The sequence below is a fragment of the Anas acuta genome, chromosome 3, assembly GCF_963932015.1.
Source record: "Anas acuta chromosome 3, bAnaAcu1.1, whole genome shotgun sequence".
In the NCBI taxonomy this organism is placed as follows: Eukaryota; Metazoa; Chordata; class Aves; order Anseriformes; family Anatidae; genus Anas; species Anas acuta.
The window spans coordinates 94,154,881-94,177,250 of record NC_088981.1 but is presented as its reverse complement, the minus strand read 5'-3'; the positions used below and the strand labels follow the sequence as shown (position 1 = coordinate 94,177,250).

The 22,370-nt window shown below is 41.1% G+C and overlaps 1 protein-coding gene across 1 annotated transcript in view; it reads left to right on the top strand.

Moving 5' to 3' along the window:
• Positions 1-1,129: 1,129 nt before the first annotated feature.
• Positions 1,130-22,370, top strand: part of AGPAT5 (1-acylglycerol-3-phosphate O-acyltransferase 5) — a 60,910-nt gene continuing 39,669 nt past the window's right edge. The window contains exons 1-3 of the mRNA XM_068678415.1: positions 1,130-1,586; positions 19,313-19,382; positions 19,601-19,716. Of these exons, the coding sequence (XP_068534516.1) occupies positions 1,368-1,586; positions 19,313-19,382; positions 19,601-19,716 (405 nt within the window). The 5' untranslated portion in view covers positions 1,130-1,367. The remainder of the gene's footprint in view (positions 1,587-19,312; positions 19,383-19,600; positions 19,717-22,370) is intronic.

Genomic DNA, 22,370 nt, shown 5'->3' with positions numbered 1-22,370 from the left:
CTGTACCGTGGTGAATTACTTTCTCTTCCATGTGGCCATGTTGCAGGCATCGCAAAACAGAAGCTTCTTCCTCAATTTTCTGGCCAGCCAGAAAAACTGCCTGCCGAAAGAGGCTGTGATGAGGGAAGCGCCTCTCTTCTGGTAGTCCTGGGCCAGGGTAGTGCTTTCAGTTACTCAGTGAGGACAGAAATATAAATACTGACCAGGCCAGGGGCCCTGGCAGAAAGTCTCCCCTTTTGGAGGGGAGAAAGAAATAAAGCATCTTGTGAGGGACACTAACGCTATGGTGCATGCCAAATATGAGTTCTCCCTACAGAGCACAGCAGCCCTGAGGCGGTTCAGAGAAAGGCCGCCACAGTACTTCAACCTAGCATCTTTCCCCCAGTCTTGTTTTGCTGGACTATTCGGATAAAATTTTCAACACACGTTAAAGAGCTGTTAGCATGAGGTAAACAGCCGCCAAGGACAAAGCTTGTCCCAGTTAAAGTCTGGCAGAGGAAGCAGAATCTGAACAGAGGGTGCTGAGCATCCACTTCTTTTGTAAGGATCCTTACACCTCGTAACTACCCCTGTTTCTGCAAATACCCCTTCGCAAGCTCCAGGATAAAATGGACTTTAAAATAAATAAATAAATGAATAAATAAATAAATAAATAAATAAATAAATGAAAAGAGTAAATAATTCTGTGTACTAGACTTTAATGTGAAACTTCCTCTGGTGAAGTTATTACAGTTGTTTTCTATGAGACTCCGTGCACTTTCTTTAAGGCAGCTGGTGCAGCTGATGTTATGGGGCTCACCAGGAGCCGGAGGCTTGGGGGCAGCAAGCCCACCCCCGGAGCAGACAGAGCTTCATTTCCCCTACGCTGGGCTCTAATGAGTGCTAATTACAACCGCTAAGCGCGGGTGCCCCGCGCCGTGCGGGAGCAGCCCCACAGCCCTGCCGCGGCCATTTCGGCGCGGGGCTGCGGGCGCCCGCTCCCCACCGGGCTTGGCACCGGCGATGACAACGCCGACCCCCGGTGCCCGTCCCCGTCCCCTTAGGTCGTGACAAGCGGGGAGGAGCCATCCCGGTGCCCGCCCGGCCCGGAAGCCCCCCCGCGGCCGGTGAGGGGCCGCCTTCCTGCCGCCGCCGCTCCTCCTTCTCCTCCTCCTGCGGCCGGGCAACATGGTGGCGGAGGCGGCGCTGGGGGAGCCGTGAGCCGGTGCCCGCTGCCGGGTGCACCCTGCGGGAGGCGGCCGCCTGGCGGGCGGGCCCGGCCCGGGGCGAGGGGAGGCGAGGAGGAGGAGGAGGAGGAGGAGGAAGGCGGAGCGGGCGATGCCTGAGCCCGTGCGGGTGTGCCGGTGAGGCCGGGAGCGAGCGGGAAGATGCTGCTGTCGCTGGTGCTGCACACCTACTCCATGCGCTACTTCCTGCCCGCCGCCGTCATGATGGGCACGGCGCCCACCTACGTGCTGGCCTGGGGCGCATGGAGGCTGCTCTCCGCCCTCCTGCCCGCACGCTTCTACCGCGAGGTGGACGACCGCCTCTACACCATCTACCAGAGCATGGTGCTCTTCTTCTTCGAGAACTACACGGGCGTGCAGGTGAGCCGGCTGCGACGGGACCGCCGCTGCTGCTGCTGCTGGTGGTGGTGGTGGTGGTGGTGGACCTGCTGTAGGGTCCCCCATGCCCACCCCGCATCCCTGCCAGGGGCCCGGGCGGTCGCTGCCAGATGAAATCTCTAGGGAGGAAATCTGCTGGCAGCAGGTGCAGGCTTTGGCCTTTCCCCTCCCAGCAAAGCCTCTGAGACCGTGAGGAGGACTCCCGCCCAGCGCCGCCCGACGATGCTCTTCGAGTGATGCTTTTCACGGCGTGCCGGTGTTGTGTTTGCTCTTCCAGTGATGCTTTTCACGGCGTGCCGGTGTTGTGTTCATTTTGCAGGTCAGAATGCAGAAGGGACGTGACAGCAGCCATGCTCGGTCAGCACCCGGGTGGCAGCCTCCTTTGCGCGCTTGAACCGCGCGGCCTGTCCTGCGCACCTGCGGTACCGCACTGAGAGCTGATAAGGAAATCGTAGCTAACCATAATTGCACTTCATGCATCCACAGGTTTCTAATAAATAGATTCATAACCTTTAAATTATTACAACGACGCAGTTCTCTTACAGTTTTCCAGCTGTCAGGGTTCAGCTGTTAAATTTTGGATCAGCCATGGACAGCGATTATCCAGTACCCCAGAAAGCGCAGTCCAAAGTTTCAGGTTAAGAAGACAGGACTGGAGGCCTCTCTTGCACAACCAGCAGATCATTTGGGTGCAAGTAATAATACCTCACTTAACAATTTTCTCATCACACGTTACATATTTGAAAGGGCTACACATTTATTTGCAATTTGAAAGGTAAATAAGGAGACTTTTAATTCTGTATTTAAAAGATACTCACTGTGCCTCAACCTGACTTTCGGTGTTGCTGAGTGTATGGAAGTGTATTTGAAGTCAGTGTCAGCTGTATGTGCTTGGGAGTAAAGAATAACAAGTGCTTACATGTTGATTAGCATGTTACAGAGCCGGTACAAATAGGTCCTTCTTGATATTTCCAGCTAAGTTATTCATCCACTGACTTATGAAACGTTTCTTTCAAAATCAGGCTGGGTCTCCCCTAGTTTCTGCTCCCAAGCTGTGGTTGTAGGCCTCACTTAATACCAGCTCTCATGGAAACCCACAAAGCCAGCTACACAGAGAGCAGAATTGCACAGTTTGACATCAAGATGAATAGAAAAGATACAAAAGGGAAGTGAGATCTTCTTTTAGCCTTGATTACTCTTTAACTAACTCAACTTGTAACTCATGTAACCTCACCCTTGTATCTTGTCCAAATCAGTTAACTTGTGTTGTGATTTACATCTTTTTATTTTTAAATAAAAAAAGGGAAGGGGAAGCAGTAGTTCACAGGTGAAATACTTACTGTTTTATCTGCCTTATTTCTTTGTCTAGCATCTTTTAATGCAGGCATTTTGATGTGTAGTAGCACACTTCGGTAATTAGCTGCAGAAAGCAGCAGTGTAGTAGTTTAATTCAACCCCTTGAAAGATGGAGAGCAAGAAAAAATCAAGATATAAATTGTAACAGGAAAATTATTCAGTTTTCCTACAAACATAGCGCACAGAGTAGCAACCACTTTGAACTTTTGATAAAAAACATTTTCACAAAAAATGCCTATCATGTAAAGGTACAGAATGGGCAAGGATAACCAAAACAGACAAAAAGGCAACCATTGTCAGTCCGCCTTTGTTTTCTTTGGTTACATTGATAGAAATTCTTCCATTCAAACAGAGAAGAGAGGCCTGTACAGGTGATCAGTTAGAACAACATCTAAACAGAGATGCTTTGTCAGAGTGAGCAGCAGATGATATTAGGAGGAGAGGAGGTGATGCAGGCGAAGCTGAAATAAAGAATCACAGAAACAAAGAGGAAGGTTCACAAAACCAACCTGGCACATGTTATAGGGTAAGTGAAATAGTAACTGAGACTCAAAGCTAAATAAAAACATGGAAAGTGTGATGCATACGTAGAAAGGTAAGAGGAAGAATCCTTAAGATTTGTGTTTCATTTCAGTGGAAGAGATCTCCGATATACTTAGGGAGGAGAAACAGGGTGTCCTTTTCAGACCTTCCCATGCAAACACTGAACGCGTTTAACTTGAAACTCACAGTGGAAAGTTAAGCATGTGCCTGAGTGTATGAGATTTGGGTGGTAACCTGAGAGCTCCTGTGAATTGGCTGTTATAAGGCATGTAATTAAATTCAGAAGCATAACATCATTATATGCAATCTCCCCCCCAAAATATAAGAATATGAACTTAAGTAGCTTCATAAAGACAGTTGTATGGGTTTACAAACATTAAGACTTCATGATAGGATGGAAGGAGTTCAGCATCTCATTGAGGTCCATTATTTTATTCAGTCAATTTAAGTTTGTTGCAATAATTTTCATAACTGGATAAAAGGGAGGCCAACAAATTGATCCATCAGGATACCAGCACATACTGCCTAGTCTCACTGAAATAAGTAGGATTACACAGACACTTAAGGCTTTGATTCAGTAAATCACTTAAGTGACTTTCTCAGCACTGCTGCAGTCTCACCCTATGCAAAAGAAAAATGTCTTTAACGTTGTGTTCTGTTCAGCATTCCTTAGATTATTATGCTTAGAGGGTTTGTGGTTTTTCGATACGATAACACTCCGAGGCTGTTGTGAATAGTTGAGATGTCTGACCTTAAAATAATAATTTTGTTGAAATTCCCATTTTTAGCATCAGTGGAGTGTTAATAGACTAAAAATTGGTTTGGATTTTGAACATAGATTATTTTTTGACTGAATGAAATAGTGAAATATCAGGATAATTATTTATTTATTTTTGAGGAAAATGATGTATCTGTGCATCAATGGCTTTTCATCCATAGAGTATTTAATCCTGTCTTTCCCTTGTGACCATATGTGCAAACATTTTTTCTTATTTTGCACTTGACTTGGGTGTTCTAAGTCAAGTTTATTAAAACAAAAATTCTAGTTTGTGCTAGAAAGACATTTTATCTTTGTAGCACATACTTCAGTTGTGAAATGTAACCAGATAAGGTGATACTCCGAACTGTGTGTCAGCAAGTCTTGAAACAGTAATAATTCCTTTTCTCTTAAGTATTTGGCTTGAGATCTGAAACAATTACAGAGCAATAATTGTTGTGAACCATTTCTAAGTATTTATAATCTAAAGAATGGCTCATGAAATAGATAAAAGTGTTTTTTAATTTTCTCATATTACAAATACTTTTCCTTTTTAAAGTTTAAGTCAGACCTGTTAATGTTTTCACCAAAAAGATTTGTTTTGGAAAGCCTAAATAGAACTTGAGCTAAGATGGAATCAGTTTAGGTTTTCCAACAATATTAGAATTCTGTAAATGAATTACCAAAAATAGTCCTATTGCTAATCATCATGCAAGAGTTGGCTGTAGAAAACCAAAGAACCAGTATTTAGAGTACAAAAAGCAAGCCAGAACATGCCAATCCTGAAAACTGGGTAAACTGTACAAAAACATTATGACTATAAAGTGAAATTCTGTAGCATTCTGGAGATTTGTCAGTGCAATTGCAGTTTGGCAAATATCCATGCATTTTATTAAGGAGCTATAAATATATATAAAATTAATCTATACGTGGCATCGTGACAGTACTCTTCAACAACCTCCAGGATTATAAAGTCATAGTGATGAAAAACTGTAAAGGTGGTGTGTTGGGAAGTGGAACAGGGAGAAGGGCCCTGTTTTGGCCCTATGTTGCTTTGGGTAGAAATGCAATTACATTGAATCTCACCTGCCCTGCTGTAAGCTGCAGAAGTGCTACGGTATTTTTTCCTAGGATGAATGTATATGAGATGCTTGAACTCTGTAAAGTGAGTAGGAAGTCTTAGAGAGCAAAGGGTGTTAATTTTACCAGCGATGAGCCAAAGCAGTCACTGACATAAACAGGTGCAGTTCAAGTGCATTGGAGGACTTGCATTTGCTTGTGCTAATTGTAGATTTGGCCACAAGTTTCCAAATCCTCAAGTAGCATGTGAACAGTGTGGTTGTTTTACAGCTTTTGTCTTTACTGTGTTAGGGAAGTCCGCACTCCTCTATTTCATACAGCACAGACAATAGATGATTGCATCTTAACATAGAATGTGAAAACCAAAATGACTGCAAATACGCCTGTGATTAGGGTGTTTGAAGGGCTGAAAAGACTAGTAATTCAATATGATGAGTGCTATCATCTCTCTGTGACCCTTAACATCTTATCCCAGTTGCTGTCAGGGTGATGAAATTAATGCCTATTGTGTTTGTGCACGTGTTTCAGATCAGCTGGGATCAGAACATTCTTCAACCTTTTTGGTTGTAATTGTGTTTGATATTTTGTATGGAGTGGCAGTGAAGAAATAATAAAGAAATCATCACTTGGACTGCTTCCTAAAGGATCATTTTCCATCTGAAAGATTTTGACAATTGAGTAAAATCCATGGCTGAATTAATGTGCGTGGATTTTGTTCAGTGCTTGTGTCAGCTCTCTCGCCCTACCCCCACTTCCTTCTGAACAGGAATTTTTGGAAGTGGTGCTTTCATTAAAGGCATTATGAAATTCTGGTTTTCCTTGTCATCGCAGGGCTCTGGGAGAGCTGTGAGAATCAAACACAACCTTGGTGTTGTTTTGCGTAGCTGTGGTGTTTCTAATAATTATTTTAGAAAATCCATGAGATCCCAGCTACACAAAACAGGCGTACTGGGCTGGTACTGAAGCTTGGGCTGCTGTGTGGTGACAAGGTTGAGCAAATCAGAACTTTTCAGGGACACTGCTACTGATCTCTGGACTATACTATCCCGCAGAGTGAAGCTCAGGCCCCAAGTCTTGGCTTGCTGGGAAGCCTGTGAGGAGAGTTCAGTGTGAGGTTGGGGTGTCGATGCTCAGTGTTGTAGCCTTTGGCTTATTTGTGTTGGAAGTGAGATGTATGAGGTCTGCGCCCAGCTTTATTCCCAGGACAGCAGCTTTGCCAGGCTGGGCTATCTTTGCTGCAGGCGCTCTCTGCTTTCCCGTTTGAAGCTGTTCCACGGTGCAACAGGTAATGCAGAAGGGCCCAAGTGGGGAGATGTAGGCAGCACTAGTGCAAGGGCAAAGCTGTAGGAGGCTCACGTCAGAGAAGTGTTTTCTGTCCCTAGATGCGGCAGGGGCTGAACCTCCTCCAGATGAAGACCTGGGCAGACGCCACTACCAGAAAGTTAAAAGGAGGTGCTGCTTTTCATCCTTCTCTGTTTGTATTTGCACAGAAGGTGCTGATAGTAGCACTTCGTGGTCCTAATTTTGTAAATGTGTGATTGAGGTCTCTGAGCTCTCCACCTGGTGTGGGCAGCCAGCCCAACAGCTCTGAGTGGGAGAGTACTGGAAGGTGCTGGAGCTGGGAGGCACAGCTCTGCCAGCAAGGCCAGGTGGGACAGAGCCTTTTAGGACTGTCATTTTGGCAATCCTGCCACGGGACCTGGCTTATAGCACACTGTGGAAATGGTATCACGGAGCAGCAGCAGCTCTGGTTAGGCGATGTGGCCACTTTGTGAAACTACGTTAGCTGGTGAGAGGTTAAGATAAATCGTGAACTGTTTATGTCTAATGCTAGAAATAAGTCTTGGGGGTTGCAGCAGTGCTGAGATTGAAAAGGTAATTGAGAATGTAGCGAAGTGAATCATTTCTGTGTGGTAAACATTTGACAGAAGCCCTGCTTTTTATAATGAAAATTTTCTGCTGTTATACTAGCTCAATGAAGGCAGTTTACCCTGGCTCATCTCATTAGGGATTTTGGAAAGCAGCTTTCTCCAGGCGTATGTGTCTTTTATAGTATTACAACAAAGTCCTATCTGTTATTGTAGCAGAAATTAAGTGATACCTGCTAAGCCTAAGGGATGCTGCCTTCAGATTGAGATGGATGTCTAATTTTAGACTCTTATGTTCCACTGTGGTGTGAGGCAGCAAAAATAGGTACATTAGGTATGTAAGCTTTCTTTTTTAGATATTGCAAAAGACATATTTGCATATATTTTAAATTTTGTTCTGACTGCATTTGGCTAGTGTTGTGAAGCTAAAAGTCCTTGGAGGCGGCAGTTCTTTTGGGTATCAGCAAGCATTTTTATTTGCTGCAGCTTCTGGCACTGGGGCAATCTGGATAAAATATAGTATGGAAGGATTCCTTGGTCATGGCTGTTCCTGATCTCCTCCTATCCCCCTGATATATGGAAAATAAAATCAATTAGTTGCAAATTAGTTCTGTTAGTTCTTTTAGAAATCACGTATCAGTTACCCATACCAGAACTACCTCTGTTTGGGTTCGTAATTCAGAAACTTTGTGTGGAGATTTGCCTGGCATATATTTTCTAATTGGCAAGTCATGAGTGAACCTGAATTTTGTATCAGCCTTACTTAATACTGTCTGCAATTTAAAACTGATGTATATGTTTTCAGTCCAAAAATAGCTATGCATACCTAAGAAAATCCTAAAAAGATAAGTATTTGTAGGAGGAGTAAAGTATTTGTAGAGGAGCTAAAATCAAAAGATAGCTTTGATTATAAGCACTTATAAAATTCTGCTTTTGAGTATTTAGCCTGTTAGTGTTACAATATTGTGCTTTATTTTTTTTTCTGCTTTAAGATACTCAGATTAAAATAGATTTATAGTATATTCAGTTCTTAATGTAAGTCATCCTAATTTTGCCTCATCTGTTATATTTTGAAATACAAATGTTATTTATCACTTCTTTCTTGACCTGCATGAGTTTTATACACCTTTTTCTTTTTGTGTTTAACTTTGTTTTGGTAGATTCTGGGCCATGGAGTTTTGCAGTGTTCTTCCATGCCCTTTCCTTCTTCTTGCATAATACGTCCAGATGCTTTATGTAAGGGTGACTGTTAATTGAGAAGTTTTTCTCCTCGTACTATGCCATCAGACACTTCTTGCTAAGGGAAGATTCTATTCATAGTTAAGCAGTTGAGTCCAATTATTTCCAACTATTTACCTCAGGCTTACAGGGTGTCTTTTTTGTTCCTCAGTTTTACTTGCATTAGATAAAGTAGGCTCAGATGTCAAGGATTTTGACATTACAATTATGAGGAAGCATAATTTCTCAGGGGAAAAATGCATTCTTTAATCTTTGTTCTGTCAATTTGAATTTAAGCTCTGAAGAGATTTGGGATGAAAAACAGGGAAATTATTTTCTTCATTTCATCTCTGTCACTTACTACTTGTCATCTTCCCTGTTACAGATTCTCGGTGTGGGACTAGGAAATCATGTATTTCATGCTAGTTTGATTTTTTTTCCTTTATTTTTTTAGATATGAAACTAGCTACCTGTGATTTGATTGAAATTCTATATTTGAGCACATATCTAAACATGAAGAAAAACAGTATGATTTGTAACTGTATTGTGGTAGTTGCAATATTTTTTCCTCTTGAACTTGCAGAATGTCTTGAAGACTTGCTTTGTATGCTTTCTAAAGCTGCTTGGGAATCTGAGGGCATGCGTTTTCTCTTGTGTAAGCAAACATGGTGCACTGTCCCAAGCAAGCTACAGGTGAATGAGCCCGTTCGCATGCTGTGGTGGTATGCAGAGGTGTTGGAGGGATGGTAACTGTGGTTACTTTTTGAGGCTTATCCAAGTTTACTGTGTTCAGATCTGGAGCCAGATATGTTGCAGCTAGTTCAGACACCTTCTCTCATGTTGTCTTCTGCCTTGTCTTTGCCTTTTCTTGAAAGTCTGTAATGCTGAAATGATAAGTACTTACTGAAGTGATATGTGGAAGAGCTTTTGGAAATCTTATTCCACTATCACAAGCAGCGAACATGGAGTTTTTTTCATCTTACTTTCTCACGCATCTTGACTCACTGATAACTCCACACCAGTTTAACCTGTACTAGATATAAACACTTGCGTGAGTTTTACAGATAAAAATGTAATCAACTCTTTCTGGGAGTCCTTCACATTTAGAAGCAAAGATCCTATTATAAAGAGCTGTAGCTGGAGGAACACTGCAAATTGTATTGCTGCCACAAGGTTTCCTGCTTCTGGCTGGTGAGAGATGCGCAAAAGGTTACATTTTCAGGACATGCTTAATGTACCAAGGCATCGTAATTGCTAGGGTTTTTGTTTGTTTGTGTTTTTTTGTTGTTGTTGTTTGTTTGGTTGGTTGGTTTTGTTTTGTTTTGTTTGCTTGTTTGTTTTGTTTTTGGTGGGGAGAGGGGGAGAAGGTGTTATGTACTTCCCACTACAGAAGAGTAGCAAACTAAATAACGGCTAAATTGATGTGGGTCACTTTTTCCATTCTTTTAAGAAAATAAGAAAATTGTGTGGAAAAAATCTCCAGAGTTGCCAAAGGATTATGAGGGAGAGAGTTGCTCTCCTAATGAAACAGGTAGAATACTTCCATGCCCTCCTGGTTTTACGTATTACCAAGATGCCAGATGTTCAGAAAAACCCTTCTGTAGAAATCTCAGCTTATAAATAATCTCCTTTCACATATGCTTATGTATTTGAAATAAGTGCAGTACTTGTATTTTTTGTTGTCTTTAAAAAAAAATGTAATTATTGGCTGTTTATGGTAAGAGTCATTTAGATGCTCTGACTTTGACTTTCCCAAATGGTCACTGACTGACTGTAATTGTGTGTCACTCCATGATCTGTTTCACAGAATTGCATTGTGATCAAAAGCAGGCCAATTGCAGAAAGATCCAGTAAATGATTTTGGCATTGGAAGTAGGTTTTATTCAGAAAGTAGATGCCAAAATCTGTCACCAGTGCTGAAACAATTAAGTTTTATGGATGCCTTTTTAATGGTTCCTCAGATAGCTAAGGAGTCCAGATATGAGTGAAATAATTGTGCATGTTTTAAAGTGAAGTTCCCAAACCATATATAAGCCTGATCAGAATGCAGAAGCAAAGCTCCTGTGTCTACAGAGTACTTTCAAATACGCTGGCAGAACTGGGGACCTCAAAAACAGTTTTGTCTCTTACTTTCTATTTGGAAAAAAAAAAAAAAAAAAAAAAAGGAAAGAATGGTGATATTTCTCTTTAACGTAATGAGTGAAAGCACAAAGTGTACTTATGTGTTCCATCAGTTCAGCTCCTTCTACATACACACAGCCTCACCACTTTGAAAAGCTGATTTAGCAGTGTTTTTTCAGAAGAGAGAATCCGCCGTCCTTAGATGAACCTTCTAAAAGCACTGAGCAGTGTGTTAGGGCACGATGGGATTTAAGATCTGCATCTGCTTTCGGTGCTTTCAGTGGGCTACATCCGGGCAATTCAAAGCTGGCAGACTTGGTAGTGCAGGTCTTGTGAATCCTTTTCTGCAGCACTGAGCTCTCCTAGAAGCCAAGAGCTCCTTTGTCTGGGTTATGGTTGAATCCAGTCTGGTACCATTGCTTAAATAAATACAAATAAGCAGAGCTTGCCCAATATACTATTTTGACAACTTACTCTCTCTGAAATTACTCTTTTGTTCAGGTTGGATATCGCAGTTATTGTGCATGTTTCCCAGAACTTTGTGCTACCACCGCGCCCCTTTTACAAATACCAACTGAATCAGTCGCCCTTGGAAAGAGGAGTTCCAGAACTATACACATCAATCTCTAAGTGATGTTAGACTGGTGTGAATAAAGGTCATGTTGTGTTGTAAATCACTATATGAGGCTTTGAGGAGGATTATAAATAAAGTCAGGTAATACTTCTGTAGGAGTAAGCCTGTAATGACTCAGTCCTCTGTACAGCATCTGTGAAAGATCCAAGCAGATAAGAATTGCAAACAAAACTACTCCAGTTAAATAAATGGTATTGCCCATCTATTGCCAAGTCCCTCTTACAGGACTGTGGGACTTTTGTGTTAAATAAGTGTGGTAGTTGTTATTGCTGTTACTTGATTTCCTTTGGTACAATGATGGCAGTGAAACTACCAAGATTTTTCTTCAGACCAACCTCCTGCAGCTAAAATTACTTAATTCATTGTATAACCAGAAAAAGTAGGCAACAAATTTTTATAGCCTAAATATTTAAAAGTCTTTTTCATGCTAAAATACAAAAAAAATAGTCAAATGCATACAGAATAAGACTCTGAAGTCTTATTTTTACTGATACAGATATTATTTTATTGAAAACATGAATGTATCTTTTAATTAGCACACTAGGTAGCTGCATTTCCATTCAGGTTACATTGATTATGATTGTTTGGGAAGGCGATTTTCATTAATTAATGAGTGAATTCTAATAATCTCTTTAATTCAACCGGGAAACTTTAAAGCCTTTATATTCAGTATCAGAACTATGCTTCTGTCCATGTAGCTGGTGCTGTGCCATTGAATGAAGTGTAACTGCTTGTCTTTATAACAGTTCATCAATTTAGACCATCAGACCAAAACGTAGAATGAAAGCAAAAATGTACAGGCTTCATCCTTAACGTCAGATGGTATGATTTAGTCATACATAATAATGTTGCTAATATAGTCTTATTGCAAAAAGGGAATAAAATGCCAGTAACTTCATATCGTGCTGTGGTTTTGGAGTTCTGGGATTTCTGGTGCGATCAAAAGAATGATTTAAAGAACAATCTATGAATTTCATATAGAAATCTCAGTATGTCCCATTGCTCAGCCTCTTGGCAGTGGTTTTCTTCACAGAACCCCAGTAAAATAAATAGCTGCAGAATACTTGAGTGAGCTATCTGCTCCAATAAAATGGATTGCATTGGGATTTTATGGTTTGGTGCTGAGCCTGAGCAGCTGACTTCAGACTTGATCGGTTATGTTTTGAGTAGGTAGTCTCTTTGGCTAAAAGAGGTTATGATGTATAATGATAATATGACCATTACCTACAAATTGTCTGTGATCTAAAGGTGTTTTTAGGAAGAAATATATTTAAAGGTAAACGTTTTGCAGTGCTAGAGATAAAGCAGCTGACAACAAAATTGTGCAATTTTTCTTCTTTCCCATTCAGCCTTTCATCTTCATGCATTCCCTTGAGCTTAGATGTTGCTTGTGAAAAATACTAAGGACAGTGCAAAGTTCTGAGTCTGTAAAATGGTGGAACCCTCCTGTTCAGGGTTTGGGGGAAGATTTGTATCTTTATGGTATAGGCAAGTGAGACCCATATTTGTTAAATGAGAATAAAAGTGCTTCCCTATCTTCTGTGAAGGAAAGCTAACATTTTGATGTGCTTATAGTAGGGCATCTGAATACCTGAGAAATTTGACCAAGTACAAGGCCCCCATTTATGTCCTGCCTTGAGCGTGCTTCTTGTCAAACAGGGTAAATAGATCCTATGATCTGGGATATTTTGTTTAGAATCACAGAATCATTTTGTTTGGAAAAGATCATCTCAGAGATCATCTAGCCCAACCTTTATCCTAGCACTGCCAAGTCCACCACTGAACCATGTCACTAAGCTCTACATCTACACAAAGACCTCCAGGGATGATGACTCAACCACTTCCCTCAGCAGCCTGTTCCAATACTTCACAACCCTTTCAGTGAAGAAATGTTTCCTACTATCCAACCTAAACCTCCCCTGGTGCAACTTAAGGCCATTTCTTCTTGTCGTATCACTTTGATGCTTGGGAAAAGAGACTGATCCCCACCTTGCTACAATCTTCTTTAAGGTAATTGTAGGGTGTGATTAAGTGTTCCCTGGCCTCCTTTTCTCCAGGCTAAATAACCCCAGCTCCCTCAGCTGCTCCTTGTAAGACTTGTTTCCTAGACCCTTCACCAGCTTTGTTGCCCTTCTCTGGACATGTTCCAGGGACTCTATGTCCATCTTGTAGTGGGGGCCCAAAACTGAACACAGTACTCGAAGTGTGGCCTCACCAGAGCCAAGTCACTTCACCTAGTCCTGCTGGCCTCAGTAATTCTGATACAAGCCAGGATGCTGTTGGCCTTCTTGGCCACCTGAGCACACTGCTGGCTCATATTCAGCCGACTATCAATCAATACTCCCAGGTCCTTCTCTGCCAGGCAGCTTTCCAGCCACTCCCCCCAGCCTGTAGCGCTGCATGGGGCTGCTGTGCCCCAAGAGCAGGACCCAGCACTTGGCCTAGTTGAGCTTCACACACTTGGCCTCAGCCTGTTGGTCTGGCCAATGCAGATCCCTCTGCAGAGCCCTCCTACCCTCAAGCAGACCAACACTCACGCCTAACTTGGTGTCATCTGAAAGCCTACTGAGGGTACACTTAATACTTTCATCCAGATCACTGGTGAAGATATTGAAGTGGCCCCAGTACTGAGCCCTGGGGGACATCACTGGTGACCGGCCTTCAACTGGATTTAACTCCATACACTGCAATTCTTTGGGCCTGGCCACCCAGACAGTTTTTAATCTAGCAAAGCTTACACCCATCCAGGCCTTGAGCAGACAGCATCTCCAGGAGAATGCTGTGGGAAACTGTCAAAAGCCAAACTGAAGTCAATGTGGACCACATCCACAGCTCTTCCCCAACAACTGCGTGCGTCACCTTGTCCTGGAAGGAGACTGGGTTCATCAAGCAGGACGTGCCTTTGATAAACCCATGCTGACTGGACCTGATCTCCTGGTTGTCCTGTAAGTGCTGCATGATGGCACTCAGGATAATCCCCTCCATGAGCTTCCCCAACACCGAAGTCAGTCTGACAGGCCTGCAGTTCCCCGAGTCCTCCTTCTGTCCCTTCTTGTAGATGGGTGTCCCATTTGCTAGCCACCAGTCTAATGGTACCTCCCCCGATAGCCAGCACAGCTGATAGATGATGGAAAGCTCAAAGGGCTGCATGTGTCATCGGGCAGGTTTTTAGAAGAATGGAGAATTTAAACAACATCCCACCAGATACCTGTAACACTAGAATTTAAGTACTGTTGCAGTAGATCTTAACAGAGCAGCAATGCTGCAGAAGGCAGCTTGCCCAGGGTTACGCACTGACTTCAGAAGCCATATCTGGTAGTTGCTTTTGGAGGTTTGTTGATGCAAGCTCCACCCTTTTACCACAAAACTATTTCCAGATTTTTTGACAAAAAGATGAGAAGAGTATCCTAGGATACCAATTATTCTAATAAGCACTCCAGTTGTAGTAGTGCCCAGCTAACACAGAAGCTCTTTTTCCAAAGAGCAGGCAGTCCAAGTTACTAAAGTAGTCAGGAAGAAATGGCAAAATGGAGAGAACTGCATGTTTTGAGGGGAGCACAGCTGAATACATGAAGTTTGTATAGTTGTTTTAAACGATTGTTGAATTTCTGAAATGTTCTGTTTCTCTTGTCTTCCTCCAGGAGAGGGAAGGGAAGTTCTGCTATTACCATGTTTCTGTTTTTATCCTTCCTTCCAGTTGCTGTTGGCTGTGTGCTGGAAGCTGAACCTTTCCCTGATCAGAATACACCTTTTTCTCTGCCTTGTGCCCCAGCGCAAGTCAGTTCTGTTGCTGAAGTAATAGCAAAGAGGGGAGCATTGTTCTGCAATTCACACCTGGTTTCCATGAAGAGGGAAAAGGAGAGGGAGGGTTGAGAAGTCAGGAGCCACGAATGAGTGTGCCAATGCAATAGGACATCAAATGAGATAGCCCAAGTTTTTACCACCAATAACCATCTGTGTTGCCTTACTGCCAGTGAAGCAGAGGTGTGAGAACTGTTTGCATGATCACCCACATCCAATTACCACACTGAGGTTATCTCTTTGCCAGGAGTTTGATATGGTCACCAGTTGACCTGCATGCAGGTCTTCGGATAGTGTGATTACTTTTCTCTCTTGAGTTAGTTTGTCATGGCCCTTTTCACTGAGACAATACAGCTGGAATGTGACTAAACGAACTATTTCATTTTCTTTGGTATGTGCAGATTTCCTAATCAAGATATCAAAACCTAATTCCACCTTGTTGCTGTGCAGCTTGTCAAATTACAGTGTATTCAGGTGTGGCTGCCATGCAGGACTGTTTTGCATAGCTATGCAAGCTACTGCACTTGCACAGCCCTGGCTGAATATATTGCACTGTGTACAGAAGCTGGTGTCACCAGATCACCCAGGAGCCCCCATTTGCATACCTGGCTCAGCCTAACATTGAATTAGCAAATTCCCCCTTCAGGAGAACTTGTGATTACCTCCTGCTTGTGCATCAGAGCGTTGCCCTTGATGCCTCTGAGGTGTGTCTTGTGCCTGCTCAACATGTGAACAGCTGGGTCCCAGACCTTCCACAGAAGGGAATTCATTAGCATTCTCCTTCCCTTATCTGAGACCAACTGACTTGGTCTAGATGATCTTTCAAGGTCCCTTCCAACTCCTAACATTCTGTGAATTGGGTTTGATGGCACTGCTACATAAACAGATGTGAAAGACCCATATAAGCAGCAGTGGTACTACCTGCTATTGCAAACTGGGCTGTGAAGCATCCAAAACATGACTAAACCCACACGTTGTAATGCTCTATTCCCAAGTTATGTTTGCAATGGTAGACTATAAATCTGCATGTTAACTATTTTCCCTCAAATCTCTGTTTAATTTGGCTTGCTGTTTTGCTCTTTATTGTGCTTTTTTTTTTTTTTTTTTTTTTAAGAAAACAAAAGAACACCTATTCAAATGAATAGGTTCCTCATTTGCTTCATTGTGACAGAGAACATTTTTCCTCTCAGTCTTTCAAACCTATTGGTAGGTAGAATATATATGTATATGTGCTGTGGCATATTACTCGGGTGCTTGCCTGTACTGTGGTCTTGGATATCTTATGCACCAGCAGCCTGAAAAGGAGTTGGTTGCTCCTGCACAGCCCTTGGCAGCAGGGAGTTCTGTGGAGTTACAACTACAAACAGCAGCAGGGAGTCAAAGATTTTCTGGAGACCATTAAGCATATTGTGTCATTTCCTTCTGCAGCTATAATGTAGGTTGGGTGCTCTGGTTCACCTAAAAGCTTCAGATTGCCAGAAATTGAAGTCATGCCCTGAGGGGATGCTTCCCCTGCTTACCCACCAGCGAACGAATTCCAGAGGGGAAAAAGGCAACATTTCTGCAGGATTCAAGGCTCTAACTCTTAACCCTCTGTTATGTATGGTCAATGAAAGTTTGCAGAAGCACAAGGCTATAACAAAAATGCTTCAGAAGGAAAGTTGCATGGCTGTCTACAGAGTAGGGGTACCCTGTGATAGCCGAAGAAACCTCTAGTCAATGAAGGCTCAAAGTTGCCACTCTTCTCTGGTTGTAATAATAGCTATATCGTATAATTTCTAGCCCGCAGTTCCTGGCCATGAATGTTGAATATGTGAATAGCTGCTCACTGGCTTTTAGTGAACTGTATGAGCTTTTTGTTGAGACTGCTGAACTGAACGATGCTGTGGTTAAAGCTGTGGCCTCCTCTTAGACTGAGCCATTCAAGCAAGCAAAATAATGTTGTTTTTTTTTCTTTTTTTTTTACTCTTTCCTTCACTTTGAAATAAAATATCCTTCTTGTGTTTAATGAGAACTAATTATAAATAGGAGCAGGTAGATCCTTTCAGTTCTGTACAACTGCATGGCTGTGTGTTTTATCACAATTAAAAAATTTTGGTCTGTTACACATAAACATGTTTTGGCTGGCTGTTACGGTAAGACTGTATGTCGTACGCAGAGCTCTACTTACAGTAACAATGAGAGGGTGTTCCTCTGGGATTAAAAAGTGAACCACATCCAATCCTATTGAAATAAAAAGTAATACAGATTAACTGTTACATTTGGCAGACACAATCGTATGTGTTTTTTTAAGGGAATATCTATTATATTTGTTTTTACTGATGTAATAGTCACAAGTGAGTGCTTTGAATTGTGGTTCTGATCACACTGAGATTTTGACTTTGTACACAAGAGAAAGCAGAAATTTTTAGAAGTTAAAATAATAAATTAAGTATTTCAGACCGTATTTATTTTCTTGTGTGGGCCAGCTCTTCCAGGGTCAAGGGCAGATTTTGTTTTCCTCTTGTTCATATTTTCTTACCTTTTATGAAAGCATGGATATCAATCAGGACCTTCTGCTGTAGTGGTCTGTTGTATTGGGCCTCTTCACTTCCTCTAAAGCAGCCTTTGCCAGGAACTCCACAGTGGAGTCTCAACTGAAATTAAAAATACTGTATTTGTGGACCTAGTGCATAACACCACTAGTAGTATACACTTCAAAATGAAGCTTTTACTCTATAAGTGAGAATAGGATGATAATTTTTCATTTCAATGAAATCTTTGTACCTGAACTGTACGATCAGATCCTTTGATGCTACCTTGTACTAAATAGCATGTGGTAGTGAGACTGTCAGCAGGAAGGTTATAAATTCTCCTTGAACTTTAATGAGAAAATTACTCATACAGCTTTTCAAAATCTTGTTTGAATTTCTTGGAAACTGTTCAGAATATACTTGTCAACTGGCTTGTTACAAATAATAGTTAAATGTATTGTACATGCATTTTCTGGAAAAGAATCCAAATAAGTAATATCCTCTTATGTTCTCCCTACTGTATGCTGCATGATCTCTTGTGCACATATTTACTGAATATCTCAAATTGCCAATGTAGGGTTTCTTGCCTTGAAAGCATGTCTGATTATCAGTGCAGTTGCAAAGAAGCAACAGCATGAATGTAAACATGCAGCTTTTTGTGGGGTGTTTGCCTAGTGTTACCATACAGAAAGTTACCCTTGGTATACCTGGTCAACTGGCACATTTTCCAGAGCTGCTTGTAAATGTGCTCTAAGGATCAATTTGAGACTCAGCACACTAAATGATTTTAATCAAGATCTGAGTGTTAGTTATATCTTCCTGATAAAATACCTAGATAGTCCTGACTGGGGACATAGTGATAATAAGTGGGTAAACCTCCCACGTAGCGCTTTTGTTTTGGTGAATCCCATCACTTAGAAGATGTCTTCAATACAGCTAATTTCTACAAACGAGGAATACGGCCCATTAGTATTGGGAGGGTCAAGGGGTAATGCTAGCTGGAAAATACTGATTGGAAAACTAAGCTTAATTAGCTAATGGAAGTATTTATAATAAATTGCTGTACAGATTCTTCAGTTGAGAATTGAAATGGTTTAATTCAGCTTCTCATTTTATATCTGAAATAAATTTAGTTGAATTAATCCATTTTCAAAGCTGTTTGGGTTACTTCTGCATTGTGCTCTTAACCATGCTCTCAGAAAGTTATTTCACTCCTAGGTAGTAACTTTTGAGGGAGGAAAATTGCAGGGTTAAAAAGGGATCTTTAAAGTAATGGAGAAGAACATAATGTAACAAAAGCTGAAAACCAACTTAGAGATGTCCCTGAACCCCCAGTCTCGTGATATTTTTGTTCATTCTTAGTGGTTAAAATTGTGGCAAATTGTTGAGATTTTTTTCTTGATCTAATCTAGGAAAACATCCAGCCTTAAATTGAACTGATCTAATAACGAGTGCCTGGCTGAAGCATATCCTATATGTTACTGATGTGATTTATAAAGTTAATGATATTTTTGTCTGTCTCGTGGTTCCTTTTACTTTTAGTTGCATTAGAGTAGGGATCTTATGATTATGGGTTGGCTTCCATGGATCCCATTGTAGGGCTGAAGAATAAGAACAGAAAAGACTTCTTGTGCCCTAATTAATTAGCATTAACTTCCGTGTTGATTGCATGATGGGTTCTGATAAATTAATGGGGTTAATGGTACTAACTTGCTGGCAGTTTTCTTGGAAAACAGGTAATTACCTCACTGGGTCTTGTCACTGACTAATACGGTGAATATAAATAATAAACTAACACTTCTTTTTTTTTTTTTTAGGTAATAATCTATGGGGATTTGCCAAAAAATAAAGAAAATGTAATATATTTATCAAATCATCAGTGTACAGGTTTGTGTTTTTTTTTCTTTCTTAATGCTTCTAAAGATCTGCTCATCTGTTTGCTGTGTCCCTTTCTAGCCTTGCCCTAATGAGTTCTTAATTAGAACTTCTTGTTCAGAAACCTTTAACGATGTTTCAATATATAAAATGTGCAAATGTGCTCTTTGTTTTATCAATGTCAGTTGAGAACTGGTTTAACTAAGCATTCTGGACTTTTGTCTCTGCAGTTGATTGGATTATTGCGGACATGTTGGCAATCAGGCAGAATGCTCTTGGGCATGTCCGGTACGTTTTGAAAGATGGATTAAAATGGCTTCCATTGTACGGGTGGTATTTTTCACAGGTAAGCCCATTCACTTTTTCCTTACTCTTTGTGGGTCAAATATATATATAATGTACTTGCCTTCTATGTATCTTATGTAATGGGAAGATGGAGCTCTGAGCTGACAGTTGTTTGAACATGAAGATATCTTGTTTCATTCAATGTACTTAGATGTGTCTCATAGTTGATATACTGTTATTAAAAAATCAGTTTATTAATTTAAATTAAAGCTTTTTATGGCCAGTGTTTATTACCAGAATTAAAGCTGTACAATCTGTTAGTAGCTGTTTCAAAATATTCTAATACTTTGTTCTTTTTACAGTCCAAATGCCCACTTGGCAGTAAGTGAACATGGACTTTTTTCTATTATATTTTTTTTTGGTCATGCTTCGAACTGGGAGTAAATTCACATTTTTAGTGTGCATATTTCTTTATTTATTTATTTATTAAAACAATTTTTAAAAAAGGATTTAGGATAGCATGGAGGAGAGGCAGATCCCAGCCTCCTAATGGTTTTGCCTCTGACTTCAGTTAAGCCAGAACTCCATAAACCTAAATGAGTCTAACCATATTCCTATTCCTATATTCCTATAACCATATTCCTATTACAACTTCTTACTTTCTCCTCTTCCTACATTATGCTCCTCTTGTTCCTTTTAGTTTGAGAGCTCAACCTGATGTGACTCAAAGTCATACAATTACGGAAGAAACAATGGGCCATGTTGATTGTACAGACGACATACTGAGTGATCGTGATCTTTAATCTAAAATGATGGAGAACAATGTAAATGACATTTACCTCTCTAAACTCCTCTCTGAATTTGTCATGTCTATTCTTTGCTTTTTCTGAAAGCAGGACTGTTTCTATATACAAATGAAACAAAATGTAGTTTAGGTAGGTGCTTAATTGTTAGAACAGAAATGCATTAAGTTTTGGATAACTGCTCCAAAGTGCCTGTTACAGAAGCACTTTGTGTGCTTTGGCTTCCTTCTTTCTTTGGCTTCCCCTTTGGCTTCCATCTTTGATCTTTACGTATCTTCTTAACATTAATCCATTTTCCTCCCTCTTCAGAAAAAAAGGGAGAAACCTTAGAAAAATACTTTTGCTAGAATTAGGTGGTTTGAGTTGACTCTTAGGCTTGTTCTAAGAGTCTGGGGTATATTGAGAAAAATACTATACAGAGTGTGATTTCAAGTGTATACTAGTAAAGAAAAATTTGAAAAACAGGCAACTTACCTCTTCTTGTTAGTGTGGAATGTATTGTTGATGGTGCTTGGCTTTTTATGCCTGGATCCAAAGTAGAACACATGTGGCAAGAATGGCACAGTGAGAAGCAACTGCCCGTCCTTGTCATTGTGTGATTGACTAGACCCAGTCTGGTTGTGGGCTTATGTGCAAACTGGAGGCTTTACTCTCTTCATTGCTCTTGGCTGCGTGTTCCTATCTACGTCTTAGCTCTTGTACTCTTGAATCCATAAGTCAAATCAGATCAATTGATTTTTAGATCAGCAAAAATAGGAAAAAGGGTCGAGCATACAGGCAGTGGTGAGGAAAGGGAATGAGGTAGGACAGCTCTTCTCTGGTACTAGACCACAGCTGAGTTGGATGACTCTGAGACTTTGCCTCCAGTAAGCTACTGCAAGTTGGATTGGGTTTAGTGAGTGGTGGTTGACAGGGATGTACAGATCCATGAACTGCCTCACAGAGGATACTGAAGACTAGGATGTGCCTCAAACAGTGGCCTTTCCCAGCAATCAGATGTTCCATTCTAGCTTTGGTGTATGTGCCTACACTGAATTCAGAGTATTGGATCATGCCACCTAAAATGCCCATCTCTAGGGGGAGTGGACCGTCTCACTTTTACTTTAGAGCACAGGTAATGGTTGAGATTCCCACTTTCCGTTCAGTGTGTTACTGGTTAGAGGTTCCCCTAGGTACTGGCAGATCCAGGTTCAATGCTATTTTCAACCTGACACTTGGAAATTTTTATTGTCCTTTGCATGAGTGCCATAGGCAGTGAGTAGGCTGTAAAGCTAGGCTGGAGCATGTGTGGTTGACATCCTTTCTTCTAAAATTGCAGTGTTTAGAAAAGAATAGGCAGCAGAGAAAAGAAGAAAACCATGTGTGATTTACTTTTATTTGTATAGGGATTGCTCTCCCAGTTCCCTGAATAAGTACAAAATATCATACCCGGTCATACCTCAATGAGGGTATCCACTGGGAGAAAATGGACTTCTCAGTTGTCTAATAATTGTCCCCACCAATGACTTTGGTTCTCTTCATTTTTCTTCCACTGAAGAGAAAGAGACCAGTCCGTTGCGTGGAAATATTTTGCTGTTCGTACTTGCCTGTAGTCATTACGTTTGTGGTGATTTAAGTCTAAGTTAATTAAAATACAGGCAGGATATCTATTCCATCTGCTATCGCTAGGTGTCCAAAATCGTTTTTTTCAAGATTTTGGAAAATGACTATTGCTATGTGGAATATCCGGTGCTCTGTTTTCTGATTGATATATTGGCTGTGAAAAGAAGGTTCCTGTGGAAATTAATCCATATGTAATCCACTTTTAATCAAAAAAAGAGAACCCATTCGGCTTCGTGTTCATCAAAATATAAAACTACTGCAAGATGTAGTGGGGGCTATATATAACTATATAGATAAATAGTTAAAATTG